Source organism: Tamandua tetradactyla, chromosome 16 (genome assembly GCF_023851605.1).
Source record: "Tamandua tetradactyla isolate mTamTet1 chromosome 16, mTamTet1.pri, whole genome shotgun sequence".
Classification (NCBI taxonomy): domain Eukaryota; kingdom Metazoa; phylum Chordata; class Mammalia; order Pilosa; family Myrmecophagidae; genus Tamandua; species Tamandua tetradactyla.
In genome coordinates this window covers 21225222-21252892 of record NC_135342.1, presented here as the reverse complement: position 1 = coordinate 21252892, position 27671 = coordinate 21225222, and the positions used below count along the sequence as shown (strand labels likewise).

At 39.6% G+C, this 27671-nt stretch overlaps 1 protein-coding gene across 5 annotated transcripts in view; it reads right to left on the bottom strand.

Moving 5' to 3' along the window:
* XRCC1 (X-ray repair cross complementing 1) overlaps positions 1–27671 on the bottom strand; it is a 63788-nt gene that overhangs the window by 29900 nt on the left and 6217 nt on the right. For all 5 annotated transcript variants that reach the window (XM_077131629.1, XM_077131627.1, XM_077131626.1 and 2 more), the window contains exon 3: positions 20894–21004. In XM_077131629.1, coding sequence (XP_076987744.1) covers positions 20894–21004 — 111 coding nt within the window. The remainder of the gene's footprint in view (positions 1–20893; positions 21005–27671) is intronic.

The following is a 27671-nucleotide window of genomic DNA, read 5'->3' as shown; positions in this document are numbered from 1 at the left end:
TTAAAATCTATAGAGTAGATGGAAATACTAGTGGTCAATGAGAGGGAGGGGTAAGGGGTATATTATGCATGAGTTTTTTCTTTTTTCTTTTTATTTCTTTTTCTGGAGTGATGCAAATGTTCTAAAAAATGATCATGGTGATGAATATACTACTATGTGATGATATTGTGAGCCATTGATTGTACACTATGCACAGAATGTTTGTATTTTAAGAATGTTCATGTTTGTGTGTTGGTTTGGTTTGATAATAAAAAACAAATTTAAAAAAAAAAAAAGATGTAATGGAGAGGCTAGAGGGAACTGCCTGAAAATACAGAGCTGTGTTCCAGTAGCCATGTGTATTGAAGATGATTGTATAATGATATAGCTTTCACAATGTGACTGTGTGATTGTGAAAACCTTGTGTCTGAAGCTCCTTTGTTAACAGACGAATAGAACATATAGAATAAAAATAAATAATAGGGGGAACAAATGTTAAAATAAATTTAGTTTGAAATGCTAGTGATCAATGAAAGAGGGGGTAAGGGGTATTATATGTATAAATTTTTCTGTTTTCGTTTTCTTCCTTTTTCTGAATAGATGCAAATGTTCCAAGAAATGATCATGATGATGAATATGCAACTATGTGATGATACTGTGAATTACTGATTATATATGTAGAACAGTGTTCTAGTTTGCTACCTGCCAGAATGCAACACACCAGAGACGGATTGGCTTTTAATAAAAGGGGATTTATTTTGTTAGTTCTTCAGAGGAACGGCAGCTAACTTTCTAGTGAGGTTCTTTCTTACGTGGGTAGGCACAGGATGGTCTCTGCTGGCCTTCTCTCCAGGCCTCTGGGTTCTGACAACTTTCCCCGGGGTGATTTCTTTCTGCACCTCCAAAGGCCTGGGCTGAGCTGCGAGTGCTGAGATGAGGAATGCTGAGCTGCTTGGGCCATGCTACGTTGCGGTCTCTCATGTAAGCACCAGCCAATTAAGTCAAACGTCCTTCATTGCAGCAGGCACGCTTCCTAACTGACTGCAGATGTAAATCAGCAACAGATGAGGTTCACGTACCATTAGCTCATGTCCGCAGCAACAGAAGCAGGTACGCTCAACTGGCCAAGTTGACAACTGAATCTAACTACCACAAACAGAATGATCAAAATAGGAATGTTTGTGTTTGTTACGTGTTTTTTTGGTATTTAAAAAAATAAAATAAAATAAAATAAAACATTAAAAAATGATAATAAAAAAAAGAGGTTTTTAAATTCTGTATAGACTATTGTAATGCCTGGAAACATCCTACAGTATATTAAGCAGTTAATCAAAAAGTATTGGCAAAGTCCCCTGAGGGAGGGGAGAAAGAATATGGAACTATTAAACCTTACCATCAGGGAATTCCCCTGTACTGTGTCAAACTTCAGGGACACCCAAATCAATAGGCCATGCCCTGGATCATGAGGCTTACTCTTGTGAAGCTTATGTACGTAGTAGAGAAGCTGAGACTACCTGTAGCCGTTCCTACGAGTTACTTCTGGAAGATCTCTGTTGTTGCTCAGATGTGGCCTCAGTCTCTCTAAGTCCAACTCTGCAAGTCAAATCACTGCCCTACACCCTATGTGGGACATGACTTTCAGAGGTGAAAGTCTCCCTGGTATCATGGGAGATAACTCCCAGGGATGAATCCAGACCTGGCACCATGGGATCAACAATTCCATCCAGACCAAAACAGGGAAAAGAAGTGTTATTAATAAAGTATCAAGTAGCAGAGAGAGTTCAAACAGAGTCGAGAGGCTACTCTGGAGGTTGCTCTTACACAAACTTCAGGTAGACCTTGCTACCTATCATAACCTGCCAATCCCCAACCAGGAACATTCCAGCAAATCCTAAAGAATACCTGGGACAATATATAAGATTCCACAAGGGTTCTATGCACTAGAGTAACTTTCCAGAAACCTACAACCTCCAGGTGGGTCCCTGGTCCAGATAAGTCCTGAAACCTAGCCCAGCCTCTCCAGAGCATCAGATAGTTCCATCTCACTACTCCATATTAGTGACAGACCCTTCCAATATCAAAACTTTAGAATTGCCATAGCCCAAACAACCCCAAAGAGAGGTAATGAAAAATCAAAGGTGATGGTGGAGTTATACATAGAAGACAGGATTTAATAAATGACTATGAATGCTGAATCATTAAATTGATATCTTTTATAGTCTCCAGTATTTTACAGCAGCTAGAAGTAAAAACCTAAAATTGTGAAATTGTAACCCACGTCAAAGTCTGAAATATGTTCTACAATTATAATTGTGGTGCTATGCTTTGAAATTTATAGTTTTGTATATATGTTAATTTTCACAAAAAAAAGAAGGAAAAAAGCCGATTGTAATGATAAAAAAAATATTTAAGCCCTCTAGCCTCCTATATTCTGAAGCAGCTAGAAGGAAAAATATGAAAGGATAGTGTGGTAGCCCATGACAAACTCTGGGATCTGCCCTGTAACCACTTGTTGAAGAGTGCTTTGAAAACTACTGCTTTTGTATTTCTTTACTTTGTATATATATTATACTATACAATAAAAAAGTTAAAAGAAAAATCACAAACAGCAAAAGAAAAAATAGACAAATGAGAACTCCTGAGGATCAAGAGCTTCTGTACCTTATTTGCATAAGGGATATGTAAATCAAGACTACAAAGAGATACCACCTCACACCTATAAGAATGGCTACTATTAAACAAACAGGGAGCTACAATTGCTGGAGAGGATGTGGAGAAACTGAAACTCTCATTCACTGCTCTCGGGAATGAATAATGGCACAGCTGCTATGGAAGACAGTTTGGCAGTTCCTTAGAAAACTAAATATTGAGTTGCCCTATGACCTGGAAATACCACTACTCAGTATATATCCAGAAGAGCTGAAACAGTGACACAGACATTTGCACACCAATATTCGTAGTGGCATTATTCACAATTGCCAAAAGATGGAAACAATCCAAGTACCCATCACCAGATGAGTAGATAAACAAAATGTAGTATTTGCATGTGATGAAATATTATGCAGCAGTGAGACCTCATCCGTCTCGAATGAGGTCCCGAAGCACATGACAACATGGATGAACCTTGTGGATATTCTGGAGACTACTCTAATGCTGAGTGAAACAAGCCAGACACAAAAGGATAGATACTATATGATTTCACTGTTATGACCTTGGTAAAGGTAAACTCTCAGGCTTTTAATGTAGAATATAGGGAACCTAGAGATACACAGAAGTTAGAGATGGGTGAATGGTTAGATAACGAGGTTGAACTGAAATGTATGGGAGGGAATAGAAGTGAAGGCAGTTCACTAGTGGGCCTACAAGTATTATCACCATTTTGAAGGTAAACATGATTGAAAGCGGTTGTATAGAGCCATGTATCCCACCGATTAGTATTACAAATATAAATAAGTTCTTGCTTGAACTACTTCAAAGGTATGAATCCTGCACAAACAATCAATAATAGAGGGGTGCGGGGGAAAACTAATATTGCATGCTATGACCTACATTTAACAGGAAGACAACAACAGTACCACAGCAATTCCAGGGGTAAATAACTGGGGGTGGCAGGTGGAAGAGACAAGAATTTGGGGAGGTCTGAATTTTCTATTTGGCGAAGGTGTATTTATTTGTTACTTTTCTCTTTGGAGCAATGAAAATTGTCTAAAATTGAGAGTGTACAATTGTACAACTAAGTGAGAATAATGTGAGATATGGATTGTTTATTTTGGACATTATTCATGATGCCCAATGGATGGAGATAGCTGAAGGATACACTGACTGAAAAGCAGAATGGCAAACTGTGATGTATACATTATGATGGAATACTGTCCAGCTACAGAAAGCAATGAAATTCCGAAGCACATATCAAGGTGAATGAAACCTTAGGGACAATATATGGTACAAAATAAGCCAGAAACAAAAGGACAAATGTTGTATGGTCTCATTTAGAAAATATAAGAAAATTGGGGCCTCGATTATAAACTCTTACAGCAATCACATTTAATCTAGAGCTATAAATGTTATTTCTAGATTTTTAGATACTGTGCTATAAATATATATAACCTGGCATTTCCCTGGAACTTTGGGTGTCTGTGTAACACTTAAGATTTGGAGTTGGACTTCTGTAGCTCTGAAAGTCAGCACTGCTACATACGACTGTTAAACTGAAATTAGAATTAAGAATGAAGCCAAAAGGGGGAAGACTGAAATGAGATAAAATTAAGCGTCAATGGCTGAGAGATTCCAAACAGAGTCGAGAGGTTATCCTGGAGGTTATTCTTACACATCAAGTAGATACCATCTTGTTATTCAAGATGTAACAGAGAGGCTGGAGGGAACTGCCTGAAAATGTAGAGCTGTGTTCCAGTAGTCATGTTTCTTGAAGATGACTGAATAATGATATCGCTTTCACAATGTGACTGTGTGATTGTGAAAACCTTGTGTCTGATGCTCCTTTTATCTACCTTATCAACAGATGAGTAAAACATATGGAATAAAAATAAATAATAGGGTGAACAAATGTTAAAATAAATTTAGATTGAAATGCTAGTGATCAATGAAACGGAGGAGGGGTAAGGGGTATGGTATTTATGAATGTTTTCCTGTTTTCTTTTTATTTCTTTTACTAAATAGATGTAAATATTCCAAGAAACGATTATAATGATGAATATGCAACTATGTGATAATACTGTGAATTACTGATTATATATATAGAACAGAATGATCAAAAGTTAAGAATGTTTGCATTTGTTTGGTGTTATATTTAAAAAAGATAAACTAATTAAAAAAAAAGGAATGAAGTCAATTGGGTCAGTACTAATACAGAGACAAGGATGACACTGTCTGTATTTTAGAACTTCATCTACTGAATGACACCCAAAAGAAGAGACGTATATGTCGACCAAAACCTCAATGTTCTGTAGCATATAGTCTAACTCAAACTGTCTGGATAAATCATTTAAACAACCCAAACACAGGGAGCCTAGAATGGGAATAGGGTTTGTAATTCTGTATAGCTTAATGTAACACCTCGGTATATCTAGAGTATGTTGGGCAAATAATTAAAAAATATTGGCAGGGGGTGCAAGGTTAGTTCAGTGGTAGAATTCTTACCTGCCATGCAAGAGACATAGGTTTGATTCCTGGTCCATACACTTCCCAAAAAACAAACAAGCAAAACAAACAAACAAAAATTCAATAAATGGTGCTGCAATGACAGAATACTAACATGGAAAAATAATGAAGCATGACCCTGCCATACAGCATACAAAAAAAAAAAAAAAAGTATTGGCAAAGTCCCTGAAGGGACTGGAGAAAAAATACAGAACTTTTAAACTTTCCCACTAGGGAACTCCTAATACTATCTTTTTTTTTTTCAATTTATTTATTAATTAAAAAAATAAGAAACAAAATAAAACAACATACATAATCAGTAATTCACAATATCATCACCTAGTTGCATATTCATCATTTCTTAGAACATTTGCATTAATTCAGAAAAAGAAACAAAAAGACAACAGAAAAAGAAATAAAATGAACACAGGAAAGGAAAAAAAAAAGATTATAACTATCAAACCCCTTACCCCTTGCCTTCATTGATCACTAGCATTTCAAACTAAATTTATTTTAACATTTGTTCCCCCTATTATTTATTTTTATTCCGTATGTTCTACTCGTCTGTTGACAAGGTAGATAAAAGAAGCATCAGACACAAGGTTTTCACAATCACACAGTCACATCGTTACAGCAGTATCATTATTCAATCATCCTCAAGAAACATGGCTACTGGAACCAGCTCTACATTTTCAGGCAGTTCCTTCCAGCCTCTTCACTACATCTTGAATAACAAGGTGATATCTACTTGATGCATAAGAATAACCTCCAGGATAACCTCTCGACTCTGTTTGGAATCTCTCAGCCATTGACACTTTGTCTCATTTCCCTCTTCCCCCTTTTGGTCGAGAAGGTTTTCTCAATCCCTTGATGCTAAGTCTCAGCTCATTCTAGGGTTTTTCTCAATTCCTTGATGTTGAGTCTCCGCTCATTCCAAGATCTCTGTCCCACGTTGCCAGGAAGGTCCACACCCGTGGGAGTCATGTCCCATGCAGACAGGGGGAGGGTGGTGAGACTACTCGTTGTGTTGGCTGGAGAGAGGGGCCACATCTGAGCAACAAAACAGGCTCTCTTGGGGGAAACTCTTAGGCCTAAATTTTAAGTAGACTTGACCTATCCTTTGTGGGGTTAAGTTTCATGTGAACAAACCCCAAGACTGGGGGCTCTGCCTATAGCTTTGGTTGTCCATACTGTTTGTTTGAATATCAAGAATTCAACTTGGGGGAGTTGAATTTCTCCCCGTTCTCACCGTTCCCCAAAAGGGGGCTTTGCAGATACTTTTCCACTCACTGATCAAATCACTCTGGGATTCATCGGGGCATCACTCTGGACAAACCAAAAAAATCTCATGTCCTACCTGAGATTCCAAGTACTTATGGCGTTCAATCAAACTATCTACATAAGTTATATTAGGAAATGCATTAGTCAAAATATTAATTTTGTAACAAATAAACATTTTTTGCTTTAGTCTCACAAAGAAGGTGACATTTTAAAATACTAATTACCATCTATTTTCAGTACCCTGCAATAATGACATTCCTTTGTTCTTCCTCATGCAAAAATATTTTTTAAATTGTACCTTGTACATTTCACTATTATTATACACCTAGGCATTCCTAGATTATACCACCTCGATCTTTAACATCTATCTTTCTTTCTGATTTCAGTATTTCCCCAGCCCTTCTCCCTCTATCATTCTCACATACAGCTTCATTCAGTGTTTTAACATAATTATATTACAATTAGGTAGTATTGTGCTGTCCATTTTTGAGTTTTTATATCCAGTCCTGTTGCACAGTCTGTATCCCTTCAGCTCCAATTACCCATTATCTTACACTATTTCTAACTCCTGATGGTCTCTGTTATGAACAAAATATTCCACGTTTATTCACTAATGTCAGTTCATATCAATGAGACCATACAGTATTTGTCCTTTAGTTTTTGGCTAGTCTCACTCAGCATAATGTTCTCAAGGTCCATCCATGTTGCTACATACTTCATAAGTTTATTCTGTCTTAAAGCTGCATAATATTCCATCGTATGTATATACCACAGTTTGTTTAGCCACTCATTTGTTGATGGGCATTTTGACTGTTTTCATCTGCTTGCAATTGTAAATAATGCTGCTATAAATATTGGTGTGCAAATGTTCATTTGTGTCTTTGCCTTTATGTCCTCTGAGTAGATACCTAGCAATGGTATTGCTGGGTCGTATGGCAATTCTATATTCAGCTTTTTGAGGAACTGCCAAACAGCCTTCCACAGTGGTTGCACCATTTGACATTCCCACCAACAGCGGATAAGTGTGCCTCTTTCTCCACATCCTCTTCAGTACTTGTCATTTTCCATTGATAATGGCCATTCTGGTGGGTGTGAGATGATATCTCATTGTGGTTTTGATTTGCATTTCTCTAATGCAAACGTTGAGCATCTCTTCATGTGCCTTTTGGCCATTTGTAGTTCCTCTTCTGAGAAGTGTCTGTTCAAGTCTTTTTCCCATTTAGTAATTGGATTGGCTGTCTTTTTGTTGTTGAGTTGAACAATCTCTTTATAAATTCTGGGTACTAGACCTTTATCTGATATGTTGTTTCCAAATATTGTCTCCCATTATGTAGGCTGTCTTTTTACTTTCTTGATGAAGTTCTTTGATGCACAAAAGTGTTTAATCTTCTGCTTTCAGGGCTCTCTACCACCTGAACCTTCCCCGCAGGAGGGGTGAAACGCAACTCAGGTGGAATCCCTCTCTCAAAGAATTCAGATACCAGGACTTCACAATTTGAAGCCCTAAAAACCAGCCTACAACCTTTCCTCTGTCTCCACCACACACCCAGCAGCAAGAGTTTTCCAAAGTTAAAGGAGCCACAACATCTTTTGCTGTGGGACCCGCAGACAGACAAGCACCACTTATTGGGCAGGATAAGAAAAACAGAGCCCAGAGACTTCACAGGAAAGTCTTTCAACCTGCTGGGTCCTACACTCAGGGAAATCTGATTAAATGCCCAGACGCCAGCAAAAAATAACAAATCACACCAGGAAAACTGAAGATATGGCCCAGTCAAAGGAACAAACCAATAGCTCGAATGAGATACAGGAGCTGAGACAAATAATTGTGAATATACGAACAGAAATGGAAAACCTCTTCAAAAACCAAATCAATAAATTGAGGGAGGACATGAAGAAGGCAAGGGATGAACAAAAAGAAGAAATGGAAAGTGTGAAAAAACAAATCACAGAACTTATGGGGATGAAAGATACAGTAGAAGAGATGAAAAAAACAATGGAAACCTACAATGGTAGATTTCAAGAGACAGAGGTTAGAATTAGTGAACTGGAGGATGGAACATCAGAAATCCAAAAAGAAACAGAAACTATAGGGAAAAGAATGGAAAAATTTGAGCAGGGGCTCAGGGAATTGAAGGATAATATGAAGCGCACAAATATACGTGTTGTGGGTGTCCCAGAAGGAGAAGAGGAGGGAAAAGGAGGAGAAAAAATAATGGAAGAACTTATCACTGAAAATTTCCCAACTCTTATGAAAGACCTAAAATTACAGATCCAAGAAGTGCAGCGCACCAAAGAGAATAGACCCAAATAGGCGTTCTCAAAGACACTTACTAGTTAGAATGTCAGAGATCAAAGAGAAAGAGAGGACCTTGAAAGCAGCAAGAGAAAAACAATCCATCACATACAAGGGAAACCCAATAAGACTATGTGTAGATTTCTCAGCAGAAACCATGGAAGCAAGAAGACAGTGGGATGATATATTTAAATTACTAAAAGAGAAAAACTGCCAACCAAGACTTCTATATCCAGCAAAACATCCTTCAAAATGAGGGAGAAATTAAAACATTCTCACACAAAAAATCACTGAGAGAATTTGTGACCAAGAGACCAGCACTGCAAGAAATACTAAAGGGAGCACTAGAGACAGATACGAAAAGACAGAAGAGAGTGGTATGGAGAACGGTGTACAAAGAAGGAAAATCAGATATGATATATATAATACAAAAGGCAAAATGGTAGAGGAAAGTATTACCCAAACAGTAATAACACTAAATGTTAATGGACTGAATTTCCCAATCAAAAGACACAGACTGACAGAATGGATTAAAAAAACAGGATCCTTCTATATGCTGTCTACAGGAAACACATCTTAGACCCAAAGATAAACGTAGGTTGAAACTGAAAGGTTGGGAAAAGATATTTCATGCAAATAACAACCAGAAAAGAGCAGGAGTAGCTATACTAGTATCCAACAAATTAGACTTCAAATGTAAAACAGTTGAAAGAGACAAAGAAGGATACTATGTACTAATAAAAGGAACAATTCAACATGAAGACATAACAATCATAAATATTTATGCACCGAACCAGAAGGCCCCAAAAATACATGACGCAAACATTGCAAACACTGAAAAGGGAAATAGACACATCTACCAAAACAGTTGGAGACTTCAATTCCCCACTCTCATCAATGGACAGAACATCTAGACAGAGGATCAATAAACAAACAGAGAATTTGAATATTACAATAAATGAGCTAGACTTAACAGACATTTATAGGACATTACACCCCACAACAGCAGGATACACCTTTTTCTCAAGTGCTCATGGATCATTCTCAAAGATAGACCATATGCTGGGTCACAAAGCAAGTCTCAACAAATTTAAAAAGACTGAAATCATACACAACACTTTTTCGGATCATAAAGGAATGAAGTTGGAAATCAATAATAGGCAGAGTGCCAGAAATTTAACAAATACGTGCAGGCTCAACAGCACACTCTTAAACAACCAGTGGGTCAAGGAAGAAATTACAAGAGAAATCAGTAAATATCTCGAGGCAAATGAAAATGAAAACACAACATATCAAAACCTATGGGACGCAGCAAAGGCAGTGCTAAGAGGGAAAGTTATTGCCCTAAATGCCTATATCAGAAAATAAGAAAAGGCAAAAATTCGGGAATTAACGGTCCACTTGGAAGAACTGGAGAAAGAACAGCAAACTAACCCCAAAGCAAGCAAAAGGAAAGAAATAACAAAGATTAGAGCAAAAATAAATGAAATTGAGAACATGAAAACAATTGAGAAAATCAACAAGATTGATGGGCCCTTAGCAAGGTTGACAAAAAGAAGAAGAAAGAGGACGCAAATAAATAAGATCAGAAATGGAAGAGGAGACATAACCACTGACCCCACAGAAATAAAGGAGGTAATAACAGGATACTATGAACAACTTTACGCTAATAAATACAACAATGTAGATGAAATGGACAAGTTCCTAGAAAGGCATGAACAACCAACTTTGACTCAAGAAGAAATAGATGACCTCAACAAACCCATCACAAGTAAAGAAATTGAATCAGTCATTAAAAAGCTTCCCAAAAAGAAAAGTCCAGGACCAGACGGCTTCACATGTGAATTCTACCAAACATTCCGGAAAGAATTTGTACCAACTCTGCTCAAACTCTTCAAAAAAACTGAAGTGGAGGGAAAGCTACCTAATTCATTCTATGACGCCAACATCACCCTCATACAAAAACCAGGCAAAGATATTACAAAAAAAGAAAACTACAGACCAATCTCTCTAATGAATATAGATGCAAAACTCCTCAACAAAATTCTAGCAAATCGAATCCAGCAACACATTAAAAGAATTATACATCATGACCAAGTAGGATTCATCCCAGGTATGCAAGGATGGTTCAACATAAGAAAATCAATTAATGTAATACACCATATCAACAAATCAAAGCAGAAAAATCACATGATGATCTCAGTTGATGCAGAGAAGGCATTTGACAAGATTCAACATCCTTTCCTGTTGAAAACACTTCAAAGGATAGGAATACAAGGGAACTTCCTTAAAATGATAGAGGGAATATATGAAAAACCCACAGCTAATATCATCCTCAATGGGGAAAAATTGAAAACTTTCCCCCTAAGTTCAGGAACAAGACAAGGATGTCCATTATCACCACTATTATTCAACATTGTGGTAGAAGTTCTAGCCAGAGCAATTAGACAGGAAAAAGAAATACAAGGCATCAAAATTGGAAAGGAAGAAGTAAAACTGTCACTGTTTGCAGACGATATGATACTATATGTCGAATACCCGGAAAAATCAACAACAAAACTACTAGAGCTAATAAATGAGTACAGCAAAGTAGCAGGTTACAAGATCAACATTCAAAAATCTGTAGTGTTTCTATACACTAGCAATGAACAAGCTGAGGGGGAAATCAAGAAACGAATTCCATTTACAATTGCAATTAAAAGAATAAAATACTTAGGAATAAATTTAACTAAAGAGACAAAAGACCTATACAAAGAAAACTACAAAAAACGGTTAAAAGAAATCACAGAAGACCTAAACAGATGGAATGGCATACCGTGTTCATGGATTGGAAGACTAAATAAAGTTAAGATGTCAGTTCTACCTAAATTGATTTACAGATTCAACGCAATACCAATCAAAACCCCAACAACTTACTTTTCAGAAATAGAAAAACTAACAAGCAAATTTATCTGGAAGGGCAGGGTGCCCCGAATTGCTAAATATATCTTGAAAAAAAACTAAGCTGGGGGTCTCATGCTGCCTGACTTTAAGGCATATTATGAAGCCACAGTGCTCAAAACAGCATGGTTCTGGCATAAAGATAGATATATCGACCAATGGAATCGAATAGAGTGCTCAGATATAGACCCTCTCATCTATGGAGATTTGACCTTTGATAAGGCAGTCAAGCCAACTCACCTGGGACAGAACAGTCTCTTCAATAAATGGTGCCTAGAGAACAGGATATCCATATGCAAAAGAATGAAAAAGGACCCGTATCTCACACCCTATACAAAAGTTAACTCAAAATGGATCAGAGATCTAAACATTAGGTCTAAGACCATAAAACAGTTAGAGGAAAAGGTAGGGAGATATCTTACGAATCTTACAATTGGAGGCGGTTTTATGGACCTTAAACCTAAAGCAAGAGCACTGAAGAAAGAAAGAAAGAAATGGGAGCTCCTCAAAATTAAACACTTTTGTGCATCAAAGAACTTCATCAAGAAAGTAAAAAGACAGCCTACACAATGGGAGACAATATTTGGAAACGACATATCAGATAAAGGTCTAGTACCCAGAATTTATAAAGAGATTGTTCAACTCAACAACAAAAAGACAGGCAACCCAATTACAAAATGGGAAAAAGACTTGAACAGACACTTCTCAGAAGAGGAAATACAAATGGCCAAAAGGCACATGAAGAGATGCTCAATGTCCCTGGCAATTACAGAAATGTAAATCAAAACCACAATGAGATATCATCTCACACCCACCAGAATGGCCATTATCAACAAAACAGAAAATGACAAGTGCTGGAGAGGATGCGGAGAAAGAGGCACACTTATCCACTGTTAGTGGGAATGTCAAATGGTGCAACCACTGTGGAAGGCAGTTTGGCGGTTCCTCAACAAACTGAATATAGAATTGCCATACGACCCAGCAATACCATTGCTAGGTATCTACTCAAAGGACTTAAGGGCAAAGACACAAACGGACATTTGCACACCAATGTTTATAGCAGCGTTATTTACAATTGCAAAGAAATGGATACAGCCAAAATGTCCATCAACAGACGAGTGGCTAAACAAACTGTGGTATATACATACGATGGAATGTTGTGCAGCTTTGAGACAGAATGAACTTATGAAGCATGTACTAACATGGATGGACCTAGAGAACATTATGCTGAGTGAGACTAGCCAAAAACTAAAGGACAAATTCTGTATGGTCCCACTAATGTGAAGCGACATTAGAGAATAAACTTGGAATATGTCATTGGTAACAGACACCATCAGGAGTTAGAAATAGTGTAAAATAATGGGTAATTGGAGCTGAAGGGATACAGACTGTGCAACAGGACTGGATACAAAAACTCAAAAATGGACAGCACAATACTACCTAACTGTAATGTAATTATGTTAAAACACTGAATGAAGCTGCATCTGAGCTATAGTTTTTTTTTGTTTTTTTATATATTTTTTAATTTTTTATTTTTATTTTTTCTCTCTATTATTTCTTTTTCTGTTATCTTGCTATTTCCTTTTCTAAATCGATGCAAATGTACTAAGAAATGATGATCATACATCTATGTGATGATATTAAGAATTACTGATTGTATATGTAGAATGGAATGATTTCTAAATGTTGTGTTAGTTAATTTTTTTTAATTAATAAAAAAAGTGTTTAATCTTGAGGAGTTCCCATTTATTTATTTATTTATTTATTTATTTATTTATTTATTTATTTATTCAGTGCTCTTGCTTTAGGTGTAAGGTCTATAAAACCGCCTCCAATTATAAGATTTATAAGATATTTCCCTAGATTTTCCTCTAACTGTTTTATGGTCTTAGACCTGATGTTTAGATCTTTGATCCACTTTGAGTTAACTTTTGTAAAGGGTGTTAGATACGGGTCCTCTTTCATTCTTTTGCATATGGATATCCTGTTCTCTAGGCACCATTTATTGAAGAGACTGTTCTGTCCCAGGTGAGTTGGCTTGACTGCCTTATCAAAGGTCAAATCTCCATAGATGAGAGGGTCTATATCTGAGCACTCTATTCGATTCCATTGGTCAATATATCTATCTTTATGGCAGTACCATGCTGTTTTGACCACTGTGGCTTCATAATATGCCTTAAAGTCAGGCAGTGTGAGACCTCCAGCTTCGTTTTTTTTCCTCAAGATATTTTTAGCAATTCGGGGCACCCTGCCCTTCCAGATAAATTTGCTTATTAGTTTTTCTATTTCTGAAAAGTAAGTTGTTGGGGTTTTGATTGGTATTGCGTTGAATCTGTAAATCAATTTAGGTAGAACTGACATCTTAACTTTATTTAGTCTTCCAATCCATGAACACGGTATGCCCTTCCATCTATTTAGGTCTTCTGTGATTTCTTTTAACCGTTTCTTGTAGTTTTCTTTATATAGGTCTTTTGTCTCTTTAGTTAAATTCATTCCTAAATATTTTATTCTTTTAGTTGCAATTGTAAATGGAATTCGTTTCTTGATTTCCCCCTCAGATTTTTCATTACTAGTGTATATAAACACTACAGATTTTTGAATGTTGATCTTGTAAGCTGTCACTTTGCTGTACTCGTTTATTAGGTCTAGTAGTTTTGCTATGGATTTTGCAGGGTTTTCAACATATAGTATCATATCATCTGCAAACAGTGACAGTTTTACTTCTTCCTTTCCAATTTTGATGCCTTGTATTTCTTTTTCCTGTCTAATTGCTCTGGCTAGAACTTCTACCACAATGTTGAATAATAGTGGTGATAATGGACATCCTTGTCTTGTTCCTGAACTTAGGGGGAAAGTTTTCAATTTTTCCCCATTGAGGATGATATTAGCTGTGGGTTTTTCATATATTCCCTCTATCATTTTAAGGAAGTTCCCTTGTATTCCTATCCTTTGAAGTGTTTTCAACAGGAAAGGATGTTGAATCTTGTCAAATGCCTTCTCTGCATCAACTGAGATCATCATGTGATTTTTCTGCTTTGATTTGTTGATATGGTGTATTACATTAATTGATTTTCTTATGTTGAACCATCCTTGCATACCTGGGATGAATCCTACTTGGTCATGATGTATAATTCTTTTAATGTGTTGCTGGATTCGATTTGCTAGAATTTTGTTGAGGATTTTTACATCTATATTCATTAGAGAGATTGGTCTGTAGTTTTCTTTTTTTGTAATATCTTTGCCTGGTTTTGGTATGAGGGTGACGCTGGCTTCATAGAATGAATTAGGTAGCTTTCCCTCCACTTCAGTTTTTTTGAAGAGTTTGAGCAGAGTTGGTACAAATTCTTTCCGGAATGTTTGGTAGAATTCACATGTGAAGCCGTCTGGTCCTGGACTTTTCTTTTTGGGAAGCTTTTTAATGACTGATTCAATTTCTTTACTTGTGATGGGTTTGTTGAGGTCATCTATTTCTTCTTGAGTCAAAGTTGGTTGTTCATGCCTTTCTAGGAACTTGTCCATTTCATCTACATTGTTGTATTTATTAGCGTAAAGTTGTTCATAGTATCCTGTTATTACCTCCTTTATTTCTGTGGGGTGAGTAGTTATGTCTCCTCTTCCATTTCTGATCTTATTTATTTGCATCCTCTCTCTTCTTCTTTTTGTCAACCTTGCTAAGGGCCTATCAATCTTGTTGATTTTCTCATAGAACCAGCTTCTCGTTTTGTTGATTTTCTCAATTGTTTTCATGTTCTCAATTTCATTTATTTCTGCTCTAATCTTTGTTATTTCTTTCCTTTTGCTTGCTTTGGGGTTAGTTTGCTGTTCTTTCTCCAGTTCTTCAAAGTGGACAGTTAATTCCCGAATTTTTGCCCTTTCTTCTTTTTTGATATAGGCATTTAGGGCAATAAATTTCCCTCTTAGCACTGCCTTTGCTGTATCCCATAAGTTTTGATATGCTGTGTTTTCATTTTCATTTGCCTCGAGATATTTACTGATTTCTCTTGTAATTTCTTCCTTGACCCACTGGTTGTTTAAGAGTGTGCTGTTGAGCCTCCACATATTTGTGAATTTTCTGGCACTCTGCCTATTATTGATTTCCAACTTCATTCCCTTATGATCTGAGAAAGTGTTTTGTATGATTTCAATGTTTTTAAATTTGTTGAGACTTGCTTTGTGACCCAGCATATGGTCTATCTTTGAGAATGATCCATGAGCACTTGAGAAAAAGGTGTATCCTGCTGTTGTGGGGTGTAATGTCCTATAAATGTCTGTTAAGTCTAGCTCATTTATTGTAATATTCAAATTCTCTGTTTGTTTATTGATCCTCTGTCTAGATGTTCTGTCCATTGATGAGAGTGGGGAATTGAAGTCTCCAACTGTTTTGGTAGATGTGTCTATTTCCCTTTTCAGTGTTTGCAATGTTTGCGTCATGTATTTTTGGGGCCTTCTGGTTCGGTGCATAAATATTTATGATTGTTATGTCTTCATGTTGAATTGTTCCTTTTATTAGTACATAGTATCCTTCTTTGTCTCTTTCAACTGTTTTACATTTGAAGTCTAATTTGTTGGATACTAGTATAGCTACTCCTGCTCTTTTCTGGTTGTTATTTGCATGAAATATCTTTTCCCAACCTTTCAGTTTCAACCTACGTTTATCTTTGGGTCTAAGATGTGTTTCCTGTAGACAGCATATAGAAGGATCCTGTTTTTTTAATCCATTCTGTCAGTCTGTGTCTTTTGATTGGGAAATTCAGTCCATTAACATTTAGTGTTATTACTGTTTGGGTAATACTTTCCTCTACCATTTTGCCTTTTGTATTATATATATCATATCTGATTTTCCTTCTTTGTACACCGTTCTCCATACCACTCTCTTCTGTCTTTTCGTATCTGTCTCTAGTGCTCCCTTTAGTATTTCTTGCAGTGCTGGTCTCTTGGTCACAAATTCTCTCAGTGATTTTTTGTGTGAGAATGTTTTAATTTCTCCCTCATTTTGAAGGATGTTTTGCTGGATATAGAAGTCTTGGTTGGCAGTTTTTCTCTTTTAGTAATTTAAATATATCATCCCACTGTCTTCTTGCTTCCATGGTTTCTGCTGAGAAATCTACACATAGTCTTATTGGGTATCCCTTGTATGTGATGGATTGCTTTTCTCTTGCTGCTTTCAATGTCCTCTCTTTCTCTTTGACCTCTGACATTCTGACTAGTAAGTGTCTTGGAGAACGTCTATTTGGATCTATTCTCTTTGGGGTGCGCTGCACTTCTTGGGTTTGTAATTTTAGGTCTTTTATAAGAGTTGGGATATTTTCAGTGATAATTTCTTCCATTAGTTTTTCTCCTCCTTTTCCCTTCTCTTCTCCTTCCGGGGCCCCCACAACCCGTATATTTGTGTGCTTCATATTATCATTCAGTTCCCTGAGTCCCTGCTCATATTTTTCCATTTTTTTCCCCTATAGTTTCTGTATCTTGTCAGATTTCAGATGTTTCGTCCTCCAGTTCACTAATCTTAAGCTCTGTCTCTTGAAGTCTACCATTGTAGGTTTCCATTGTTTTTTTTTTCATCTCTTCTACTGTATCTTTCATCCCCAGAATTCCATGATTTGTTTTTTCAGACTTTCCATTTCTTCTTTTTGTTCGTTACTTGCCTTCTTCATATCCTCCCTCAATTCATTGATTTGGTTTTTGATGAGGTTTTCCATGTCTGTTCGTATATTCTGAATTAGTTGTTTCAGCTCTTCTATCTCATTTGAACTATTGTTTCGTTCCTGTGACTGGGCCATATCTTCAATTTTCCTGGTGTGATCTGTTATTTTTTGCTGGCATCTAGACATTTAATAACCTTAATTAGTTCATTCTGGTGATTGCTTTCACTTCTCTTACTTAGGGTTTTCTTGCTAGAAGAATTTGTTGTCTATCTGTTCTTTGACCTTCAGTTCAGCTTTTTCTGGACCTCTAGCTTAGGTTTTGTTTAACAGAGGATAATTTTTTAGTTCTTGTTTTCTTGTTTCTTGCCCTGCTTGTATGGTGCCTTTCCCTCCCCACCCTTAGGGGGGTCTATGTAGGTATTATAGACTTGAGCCGGGTTTTCCTGGACTAAACTGGCCTCCTATCAGGGGCAAGGAGTCACCTGCATCAATTTTCCGTGAGGGTGAGACCCAGCAGGTTAAAAGACTTTCCTGTGAAGTCTCTGGGCTCTGTTTTTCTTATCCTGCCCAGTATGTGGCGCGTCTGCCTGAGGGTCGCACCAGCAAAAGATGTTGCGGCACTTTTAACTTTGGAAGACTCTCCCTGCTGGGGGCATGGTGGAAACGGAGGAGAGGTTGTAGGCTGGTTTTAATGGCTTCAAACTGCCAAGCCCTGGGGTCTGAATTCCTTGAGGGAGGGATTCCACCTGAGTTGGGCTTCACCCCTCTCCTGGAGAAGGCACAGGAGGGAGACAGCCCTGAAAGCAGCCCGTTTCTGCCTATGCCTGGGGCAGTTGCAGCCTGAGAAGTCCCGCCGCTGAATCCAGAGGCTGCTAAGTCTCCATAGAGACACAGCCACTAAAGCCTCTGTTTCCTCCCCTTTCCTCTTTTTCCGTGAGCTCAATGAGCGACCTCAGCCTTGACCAGGTTTAGAGTCTCTTTCCTTTCCTTCTGGGAAGCCACCTGTGAGGGAGGGGCGCCGGGCGCCAACTGCCACAGCTTGGGGAACTCACGGTTTTGGGGAGGCTTGTAGCCAGTCCAGCTGGTCCTGACTGGGGTACGCTGTGTGTCCGGTCACTGACGTGGCTCCGGGAGCTGTTCAGTACTGTTTCTGGTTATTTAGTAGTTGTTCTGGAGGACGAACTAAAACGCGCACATTGCTAAGCCGCCATCTGGGCCCCTAATACTATCTTAAACATTAGGAACTCCCAAGTCAATAGGCCAAGCTTGACTTCTTGAGGCTTGCCCTTATGAAACTTACTTCTGCAGTGGAGAAGCTAAGCCTACCTATAGTTATGCCTACAAGTTACTTCCAGAAAACCTCTTTCGTTGCTCAAATGTGGCTTCTTTCTCTCTCTCTAAGTCCAACTCTGCAAGTAAAATCCTTACCCTCCCTACTTTGAGGGATATGACATCTAGGGGTGAAAAGTTGAAAGTCTCCCTGGCAATGTGGGACATGACCCCCAGGCATGAGCCTGGCCCTGGGACTGGGGAATCGACAACGCCTTCCTGACCAAAAGGGGGAAAAGAAATGTAAAAAATAAAGTATCAGTGGCTAAGAGAGTTCCAATACAGTCACAAGGCTATTCTGGAGGCCATTCTAATTGCTAAGAATTTGAGAAACCCCAACCAACATCATTCCTATTAACCCTAAAGAACACCTAGGGCTCTATATGAGACTCTATAACAGTTTCACAAACTAAGATTACTTTCCAGAAATCTACAGCCTCCGGATGTTCCTAGGCCAGAGAAGTCCTGAAACCCAGTGGCCAGCTTCTCCAAGATGAACAACTAGTTCCATCTTCCTAACCCATACTTTTGACACCCTTTTCCAATATGAAAAAGTTAGAATAGGCACAGCCCAATTAACCCTAAAGACTGGGAAAAGGATCAAAGGAGAAGGAGTATAACAGAGAAGATAGGATTTAACAAATGAGTATGACTGTTCAATCACTATATTGATATCTCTTTTCATGTGTAGTGTCTTGGAGCAGCTGGAAGGAAAAAACTGAAATTGTGGAACTGTAACTCAAAACAGCCTTTGAGATCTGTTCAATAACTACTTATAACAATGTACTTTGAAATTTATTGCTTTTGTATATATATGTTATATTTCAAAATAAAAAACCTTAAGAAAATAAGTCTGGAATAGACACGTCAAAAAATAAGATAAGTGGGTGGCTGGTAAGTACATGAAAGGTACACAACATTATCATTAGTCAGAAAAATACAAATTAAAGTGATGATAAAATACCACCATATGCCCATGTGAATGGTGGAAATTAAGAAGACTAACAATAACCAAGTGTTGGTGATGATATAGAGCAACTAGAACTCTCTTGCTTTGCTGAAGGGAATATAAAACGATCAATCATTTTGGAAAACTATCCCGCAGTTTCTAATAAAATTAAAACATGTATTCAGCCTATCGCCCTTAAAATCCACTCGCAGGTATTTACTCCAAAGAAATGGGAACTTCTCTCTATACAGAGACTTGTATAAGAATGTTCACAGCCACTTTATTCATCAGAGTCAAAAATTGGAAAGTCTATCAAAAGGAGAATGGATAAGCAGACTGGGCTAATATCTATACAATGGAATACTACTCAGCAATCAAATAGAATGAGAGTCACTGATATTTGCATGACATGGAAGAATCTCAAAAACAGTACATAGAGCAAAAGAAGCCAGATACAGGAGAGTACACACTTTATGATTCCATTAATAGGAAATTCTAGACTGGTCTGATGGAAAAAGGACCATGGTTGCCCTGAGCTGGGAGTGGGAGGACCAAATGCAAAGGGGCACAAGGGAACTTTCAGGGATGCTCAAGATTTAGGAGATGGTTGTGCAGGTGTATATATTTGTCAAAACTCATTGAACTGTACATTAAGATCTATGCATGTTATTGAATGTAAAATATGCCTCAATTAAAAATTTTGCACTGCAAGAAAAAATATGTATCTTGTAGGAAACTGGGTTTTTCTTAGAGTTGTAAATTCTGTTTGTCACAGTAGGTTTATTTGTACCTACTAATATCTATGACATTTATTGTACTAATACGAATGACATTTATTTAATGTCATTAACGTACATTTCACTTTTTAATCCATTGGCTAGTTATGACCTCACAAATCCAGCTCTAATTAACTGAGCCACTTAAAAAAAAAAAAGGCTTTTACTGACTGTTTTAATATTCAGAATGCAGCTGAATTTTGTACAAATGTGCTGCCAATAAAGTGACTAACAGAAGCCTTCCCACTGCAGAATCTCAATTTGTCAGGCCATCTGTGACATCTCTGAGAGAAGCAGTTTTTCTCCTAAGCACTGACTGGATCTTAGAACAAACAAGGGCCTCTGGTTATTTAAGCAACCATGATGCAAATTCCATTTCTTTCCAGAGCATGTTTATCACCCTGTGTCTACTCTTTGTCTCCTGTTCCCACTGGGCTGGGATGGGTTGTGAGTCATCTCCGCTGGCCGGGCACCCAGGAGGCCCTGGGGGTAGTGCTGCTTGGGCAGAGAACAGCATGGGCCTTCTCCAGGTTCTGCTTACCTCATAGTCTTGCTCCCCGCCCCCTCCGGCCGAGCTGCCCACTAGCACCTCCACGAATGCGGAGCCGTCGTTCCCGATGTCTACGCTGTGTATCTGCTCCTCCTTCTCCAGCTGTGGGAAGAGGGAAAGCCCCATCAATGCCAGCTCTGCCCTTGGCCTCGCTGTGGGACCTCAGGAAAAGAGCGAGCCTCATCTGGGCAGACAGACATGTCCCCTTGGAATGTCAGCTCTGTGACACTGGAGATCAGGAATGGACGATGCCACCGTGTCCCCTGCACTTAGCACAGGGCCTGGCACAGAGGAGTTCATAGAATATTTGCTCAGTGACTACATAAAACCCTCTGCGCACCCCCACCCCCTTCACCAACCTTTCCAGACTCCATCATATGTATTTATAACATGCCATCACAGAACTCTCGTGGGCAGCATTTCCAGAGTTATACCCCTATGCAAATAATTACACAGATAAATGTCACATGTCACTCCCTGCCCCCAACCACACAGGACTCAGTGGAAAGTCCCCAAGGGGAGGGGCTTGTTGGGATTTGCTCCACCAGGGAACCTGGATTTGAATCCCAGTTCTACCGCACTCACGCTGTATGACCTTATTAGCTAACCTCTTGGAGCCTCAGTTTCCTCATTTGTAAAATGGGCATGATCATCACATATATTCCACGGGGCTGCTAGAAGTAATAAATGAGATCATGCTCATAGATATCAGGGTGCAGGGTGTGGCATACGGCAGGTGCTCAACCACTCTCAGTCAGGAGGCATTATTAGCTGGTGTACAATAAATATTGTTGAAAGGAAAGAGCTATTTCTAGAAGGACTTCTCCAAAGGATTCGCAAACTCCCCTCTGACAGCTGGAAGTATGGAAAGAGGTGCTGCCGGTAGGGGACACAGAACAGCACAGGCAGGTCTCTTGCATTCCAGGTTGGGGTTCTTTCATTAGGATCTTACAAAGCTGAAGTATTAGAGCCCTTGAAGTTACTGAGTCTGCCATCCTTACTCATCCCCCCACCATGCAATAATCCCACCTGCTCTGTAACCTTCCAGTCAGGTCACTCCGACATTGCTTATACACTGCTACAAACATGAGGAAGGGCTGCCCTCGGGAGGTAAGCCTGGGTTCAAATCCAGCCCTGCCCTTATCCTTTGAGGCAGGGGCGGCTAGGTTGGCAGCCCCCAGCCTTGTGTCTGGACTGGTGCATGTGTGGTCGGTGAGCAGCCATCTCCAGATCCTACTCAGAGTATAGCTTGGCCTCTTTCTAGAACTCAGGGGAGGCTGCCAGCTGGTACAGAGGGGGCAGGGCCTCAGGGATACAGCTGGCCTGGTGGGCACAGGAGCCCCAGCTAGAGAGAATGGGAGGCTAAGGTCAGTAGGCCCTTTACTTTCTGGATGACCACTCTTTCTATTGAACTTGGCCTTCTCTAGGAAAAGAGGATGAGATAATATTGGAGAAATGACGCCTCTTCAATTATATTGCTTCTGGGGAGGAAAAGAGATACTGTCCCCTTATCCCAGAATATAAATGCCTCTTCTCTTCTGAGAGGCAAAGAAAGGGTCACTGAGAGATCACTGAGTCCACACCTCTGACTTAATCGAATCTCTGTGCTTGAATTATTTTGGTTTTGAAGGCTCCTTCAGAAAAGTTCTTCCTATTGTTTAACCACATTCCTTCAGCTGCATCTTCAATATACTCTGAACCAAGCAGATACATTTGATGGCCTGGAGGACTTAGGGTTAGGGGAGTGGGTGGGGATGTCTGGGAAAGGATAAACCCCACCCAGCTCCTTTTCTTCAGCCCCAGGAGGTTTGGCCTAGCATGACACTATTAATTCAATTGTTTCCTGCAATATAATACTCTGCATTTGTGTTTTAGCAACAATCAGAGTTGAAAGACAGAGAATTAAAAAATGATCTGAAAGATATTAAAAAAAAATCCAGTCCTGCCATTTCCAAGTTGTGCAACCCCAACTGACCTTCCTCGGCATCAGTTTCCTCATATTCACATGTGAAAGAGGAGGGTCATCATAACCCTCCTTCTGAAGGGAGCTGTGATGACACAGGACAACTGCAGTGACAGCTGAATGTTCACTATATGCCAGCTGTGCACATGCATCTGCTTACACTGCTTACCAACACTTTGTGAGGCAGGTGCCATTGTCACCTCCATTTCACACATGAGCAAACAGAGGCAGGAAACATTTACATAATTTCCCCAAGGTCAACCAGCTGGTGACCTTGACAGACTCGCTCCAGAGTCCATGCATGCTCCTCTGCAGCACCACATGATGTGTGAGAAAGAGATGATGCTGAGGGAAAGGCCTTCCTGGCTACCTCCATCACAGATCCCAACTCTAAGCCCTGGGACGGCATGGAATGCTACCCAGAGACACAGAAATCCCAGTCTGACTTCTCAGCACCCTACCCCACTTGATTGCTCTCCTCCGGCCACACCAGCCTTCCTTCTGTTGTGAAAACAGGCTGGCTCCTGCCTGCCTGCCTCCCACTGCCCTTGCCTGGAGTGTTCTCCCTCCATACCTCCCTCCGGCTGGCTCCTTCCATCACGCAGCCCTTTGCTCATGTCACCTCCTCTCTGACCCAACAAAGTGGTCTCCCTCAACTCCTACTAGGTGATACTCTTTACTCCCTAGTCCCACTTCATTTTTATGATCATCACTGGGTATTATATAGCTACATTTTTGGTATATATTTCTCAAGCCCTCTGTCTCCCCCACTACATGCTGAGGCTCCACAAAGGCAGGGACAGTGTCTGAGTCATTCCCTGCTGAGTCTCCAATGCAAGAACAGCACCTGGCCCTTCCCAGCTCTGCTTACTTCCTGGCTAAGGGATCCTGGAGCAAATGGTTTCATTTCATCCCTTGTGTCTCAGTTTCCTAAACTGTAAAATGGGGCAGTGGCCTTATAAAATCGTTGGGCAGAATAAATGAGGTATACATGTAAAGTCCCTAGAATGGTGCCTGGCACAGAGTAAACATTCCATATATGTCAGCTAAACCTATTACAGGTGGCTTTCGGCACTTTCCTGATGGATGGACAGATGGGTGGACAGGAAGCCCCCTGAATACTTCCCTGTTCCTTGCTTCAATGTCTCCATCTGTACTACAAGGCGACTGTCAAGGCTAATATTTTCTGATTACTTACCATGAGCCAGGAGCCAGGAAGATAGTTTCCTATGACTGCTGTAGCAAATTATCACGAATTTAACGGTTTAAAATAATATAAAATTCTTTTTTTACAGTTCTGGGGGCCAGAACTCTGAAATTGGATCTTACAGAACTAAATTCAAGGTATTGATGGTACTGTTTCTTCTGGAGGCTCCAGGGGAGGATCTGTTTCCTGACTTTTTTTTAGTGTCAGGAGGTCCCCCTTCCTGTGAAGGCACCCGACTAACCTCAGCTTCCACCATAACATCTTCTTTGTCTTGGACTCTCCCGCCTCCCTTTCCCTTAGAAGGACCCCTGTGATGACATTGGGACCATTTGACCACGCAGGATCATCTCCCTGTTTGGAGATGCTTAACCAATCACGTCCGCAAAGTCTTTCCAGCGTAAGTCACAGATTCACAGGTTCTGGGGATTAGGACGTGGTCATCTTTGGGGACCATTACGCTGCCCTCACACCTGGCCAAACTCTTCCTATATCCTCACAACCACCTTAGGAAGAACGGTTTCTTACTACCCCAGTTTGACTGATGGAGAAATTGAGGCTCACACATCACCCACAGCTAATTACTAGCACAGCATTTCAGATCCAAGCACCTAAATGTAAAGTACTATCCAATTGCAAGTCTCCCTGTCAATGACCCTTTTACAAAGGCTTTTACAAAAAGTAAAAAGCCACTATCTTTACCTCTCCCACAGTACAAAGTGGAGGGTCCTGCATCTGGTCAGATTTATATATTTGTATCTTAAATGAGTGATTCTCATTGCATATACACGTTTGCAGTTTAAACACACACATATACTTCTGTGTATTTTTTCTTCTTGATAAGTAAAAGTTCTCACAAAAACGTTTATATGGATTGTACACTTGAAAGTGGTTAAAATGGGAAACATTATATTGTATTTATTTACCACAAAAAAGATTTTAAAAATTTAAAAAGTAAAAGAACAAAGTGTATATGGTCAGTTTGCTATCAGGCAATTCATTAAAAACATATATGGGTGAAGGCAAGCAAGTTAATAGCAATAAATTACAGAAGATGAAAGTTAAAAAAAAAAATTCTCAAAAAGAGTTAAAAGGAGGTTCTATGGGAGAGCTGTTCAGCAGTCCAGAGTGTCCTTCCATGCCCTGCCTGCCTCCCCTGGGACAGGTATTCCTCGGACAGGATGGGAAGAGAGGTAGGGAAGTGCTTTGGAAACCTGGAGCTAACATGCAAATGCCAGGCCTTTTAATCAGATCCAGCTTCCTGGTAAACCCATATCCCAGACCTCGCTAACACACCTGTTCACCAGCTCTTCGTGTCTTCTAGCTGGACAAGGGTTTGAACACCCATTCCCGCCCAGTCACCTTATTCCCCCATCTCTGCAACACCTGATATGGCTGTCCACTCCTCAATCCTATTTAAATTGAGGTGAGCATGCCTCAAGTAAGAACACACTGATATTAAGTGTGCAATGTGCTTTTTCATCTGTGTATGTATACACCTGAATTACCATCACTCTGATCAAAATGGAAAACATTTCCAGCATACCACTGGGACCCCTTCTGTTCCTTCTCAGTCTTATCACCAATCCAAGACAGCTGCTATTCTGACTTCTAACTCCACAGGTTAGTTTTGTCTGGCTACACACCACACATCATATGCACCTTTGTGTCTGGCTTCTTTCACTGAGCAGATGATTCTGAGATTTGTCTGTTGTGCAAAGCAGTAGCTTGCTGTGAAAATATACCACAGATGGAACATTCTCCTGCCGGGGCCATCTGGACTGCTGACTGCTTTTGACTAATAGGAATCATGCTGTTACGGACCTTCCTGTACAAAATCCTCAAAAGACAGCAGCACTCATTTCTCTCATGGCCCAGGCGTGGAACTGCTGGGTCACAGAGCAGTTGAGTTTAGCTCTAACCCAGCTCTGAAGCTTGCTTCTCATCTGCCTCAACGACTAGACTCTCCTGCACCCCAGCCTCCCCTTTCCTTTCTAACTACTACTCCTGTTCCTTCCTAGGCCCAGTTCCTCTCTGCCTGTTGGAAATGTAGTATGTTCAAGTCCTCTCCCAGACTTCTTTTAGGTTAATCCAGAGAATCTCAACCACCCCAGAGGAGTTATGGACCTTTGTTGGGGGTCTAGGAGGTGGGGGTGGGATAGTCTTCACTGGGCTTTGGGACTGGGAGGGGGTTGTTCAAGAAATGCTTGAAATCATGTGCATGACTCACGGGATCTGTGTTTCTACTTTTCTGGGGATAGACAATGGTTTTCACCCGTGTTTCAGGAATTATCCTGTCAGGCATACCTTAACAGCTAAGAGCACAGCCTCTGGGGCAGAAGCCCTGCTGACTGCTGAGAACTGGGCAGGTAACTGCATATGCCTGTGCCTGTTTCTTCAGCCTCAAAATGGAGACAGTACAGTAAAAGCACCAACCTGCTAGGGTGGCATGTTTGGTGATTTCAGATGCACACGGTGGTTGGCATAGGTGCCTTGCCCATGATGAATGCTCAGTGAGTGTCAGCTATTAGGACATGGGACTGAGCACAGATGATCGCTGTCTGTGGCCTGGCACACTGTGTGAGCCTTACTCACGAAGACACAGCTCATGACAGCGAAGCAAATGGGACGTGGAAGACACTCACCCAAGTTCCTGAGCAATACTGTTAAAAAATTATGCCACATCCACAAAATGCAACCTCATGTTCCATTTAAAAGAATAAGGTAGGACTTTTTGTAATGGATATGGACTTCTGAGATAAACTGTTATTTGAAAAAAGCAAGGGGGCAGAACAGCTTCTATATTATGTATTTTTAAAAAGGGTGGCAGGCCTACTGTATGAGACCAAAGGCAGAGAGGTTTACTGTGTCTAGAACCCAAATTTTCTGTGACACACAATCGCAATCAACCTGTCTGGATAGCTCATTTAAACAACCTAAATTCTTGGGGTCCAGAATGGGAACGAGACCTTGTAATTCTGTGTAGTTTAATATAATACCAAGATACATCTCAGACTATGGTGGGCTGATAATTAAAAAGTATTGATAATGTGACTGTGTGATTGTGAAAACCTTATTCTGATGCTTCTTTTATCTATGGTATGGACAGATGAGTAAAAAATATGCATTAAAAATAAATAAATAATAGGGGGAACAAACGTTAAAATAAATTGGGTAGAGGGAAATACTAGTGGTAAATGAGAGGGAAGGGTAAGGGGTATGGTATATATGAGTTTCTTTTTTCTTTTTATTTCTTTTTCTGGAGTAATGCAAGTGTTCTAAGAAATGACCAGGGTGATGAATGTACAACTATGTGACGATATTGTGAGCCAGTGACTGCACACCAAAAATGGAATGTTCGCGTGTTAAGAATGTTCGTGTTTGTGTGTTGTTTGGTTTTATTAATAAAAATTTAAAAAAAAAAGTATTGATAGAGTTCTTTGAAGATCCAAAGGAAAAAAAAAAAAGGAACTATTAAATTTTCCCATCTGGGAAACTCCAGGTACCCTCTGATCCACCGGAGACTCCCAAGAAAATAGGGCAAGTCCCTGACTTTGAGGTTTGCCCTTATAAAACCTATTTCTGTAGTACAAAAGCTAAAA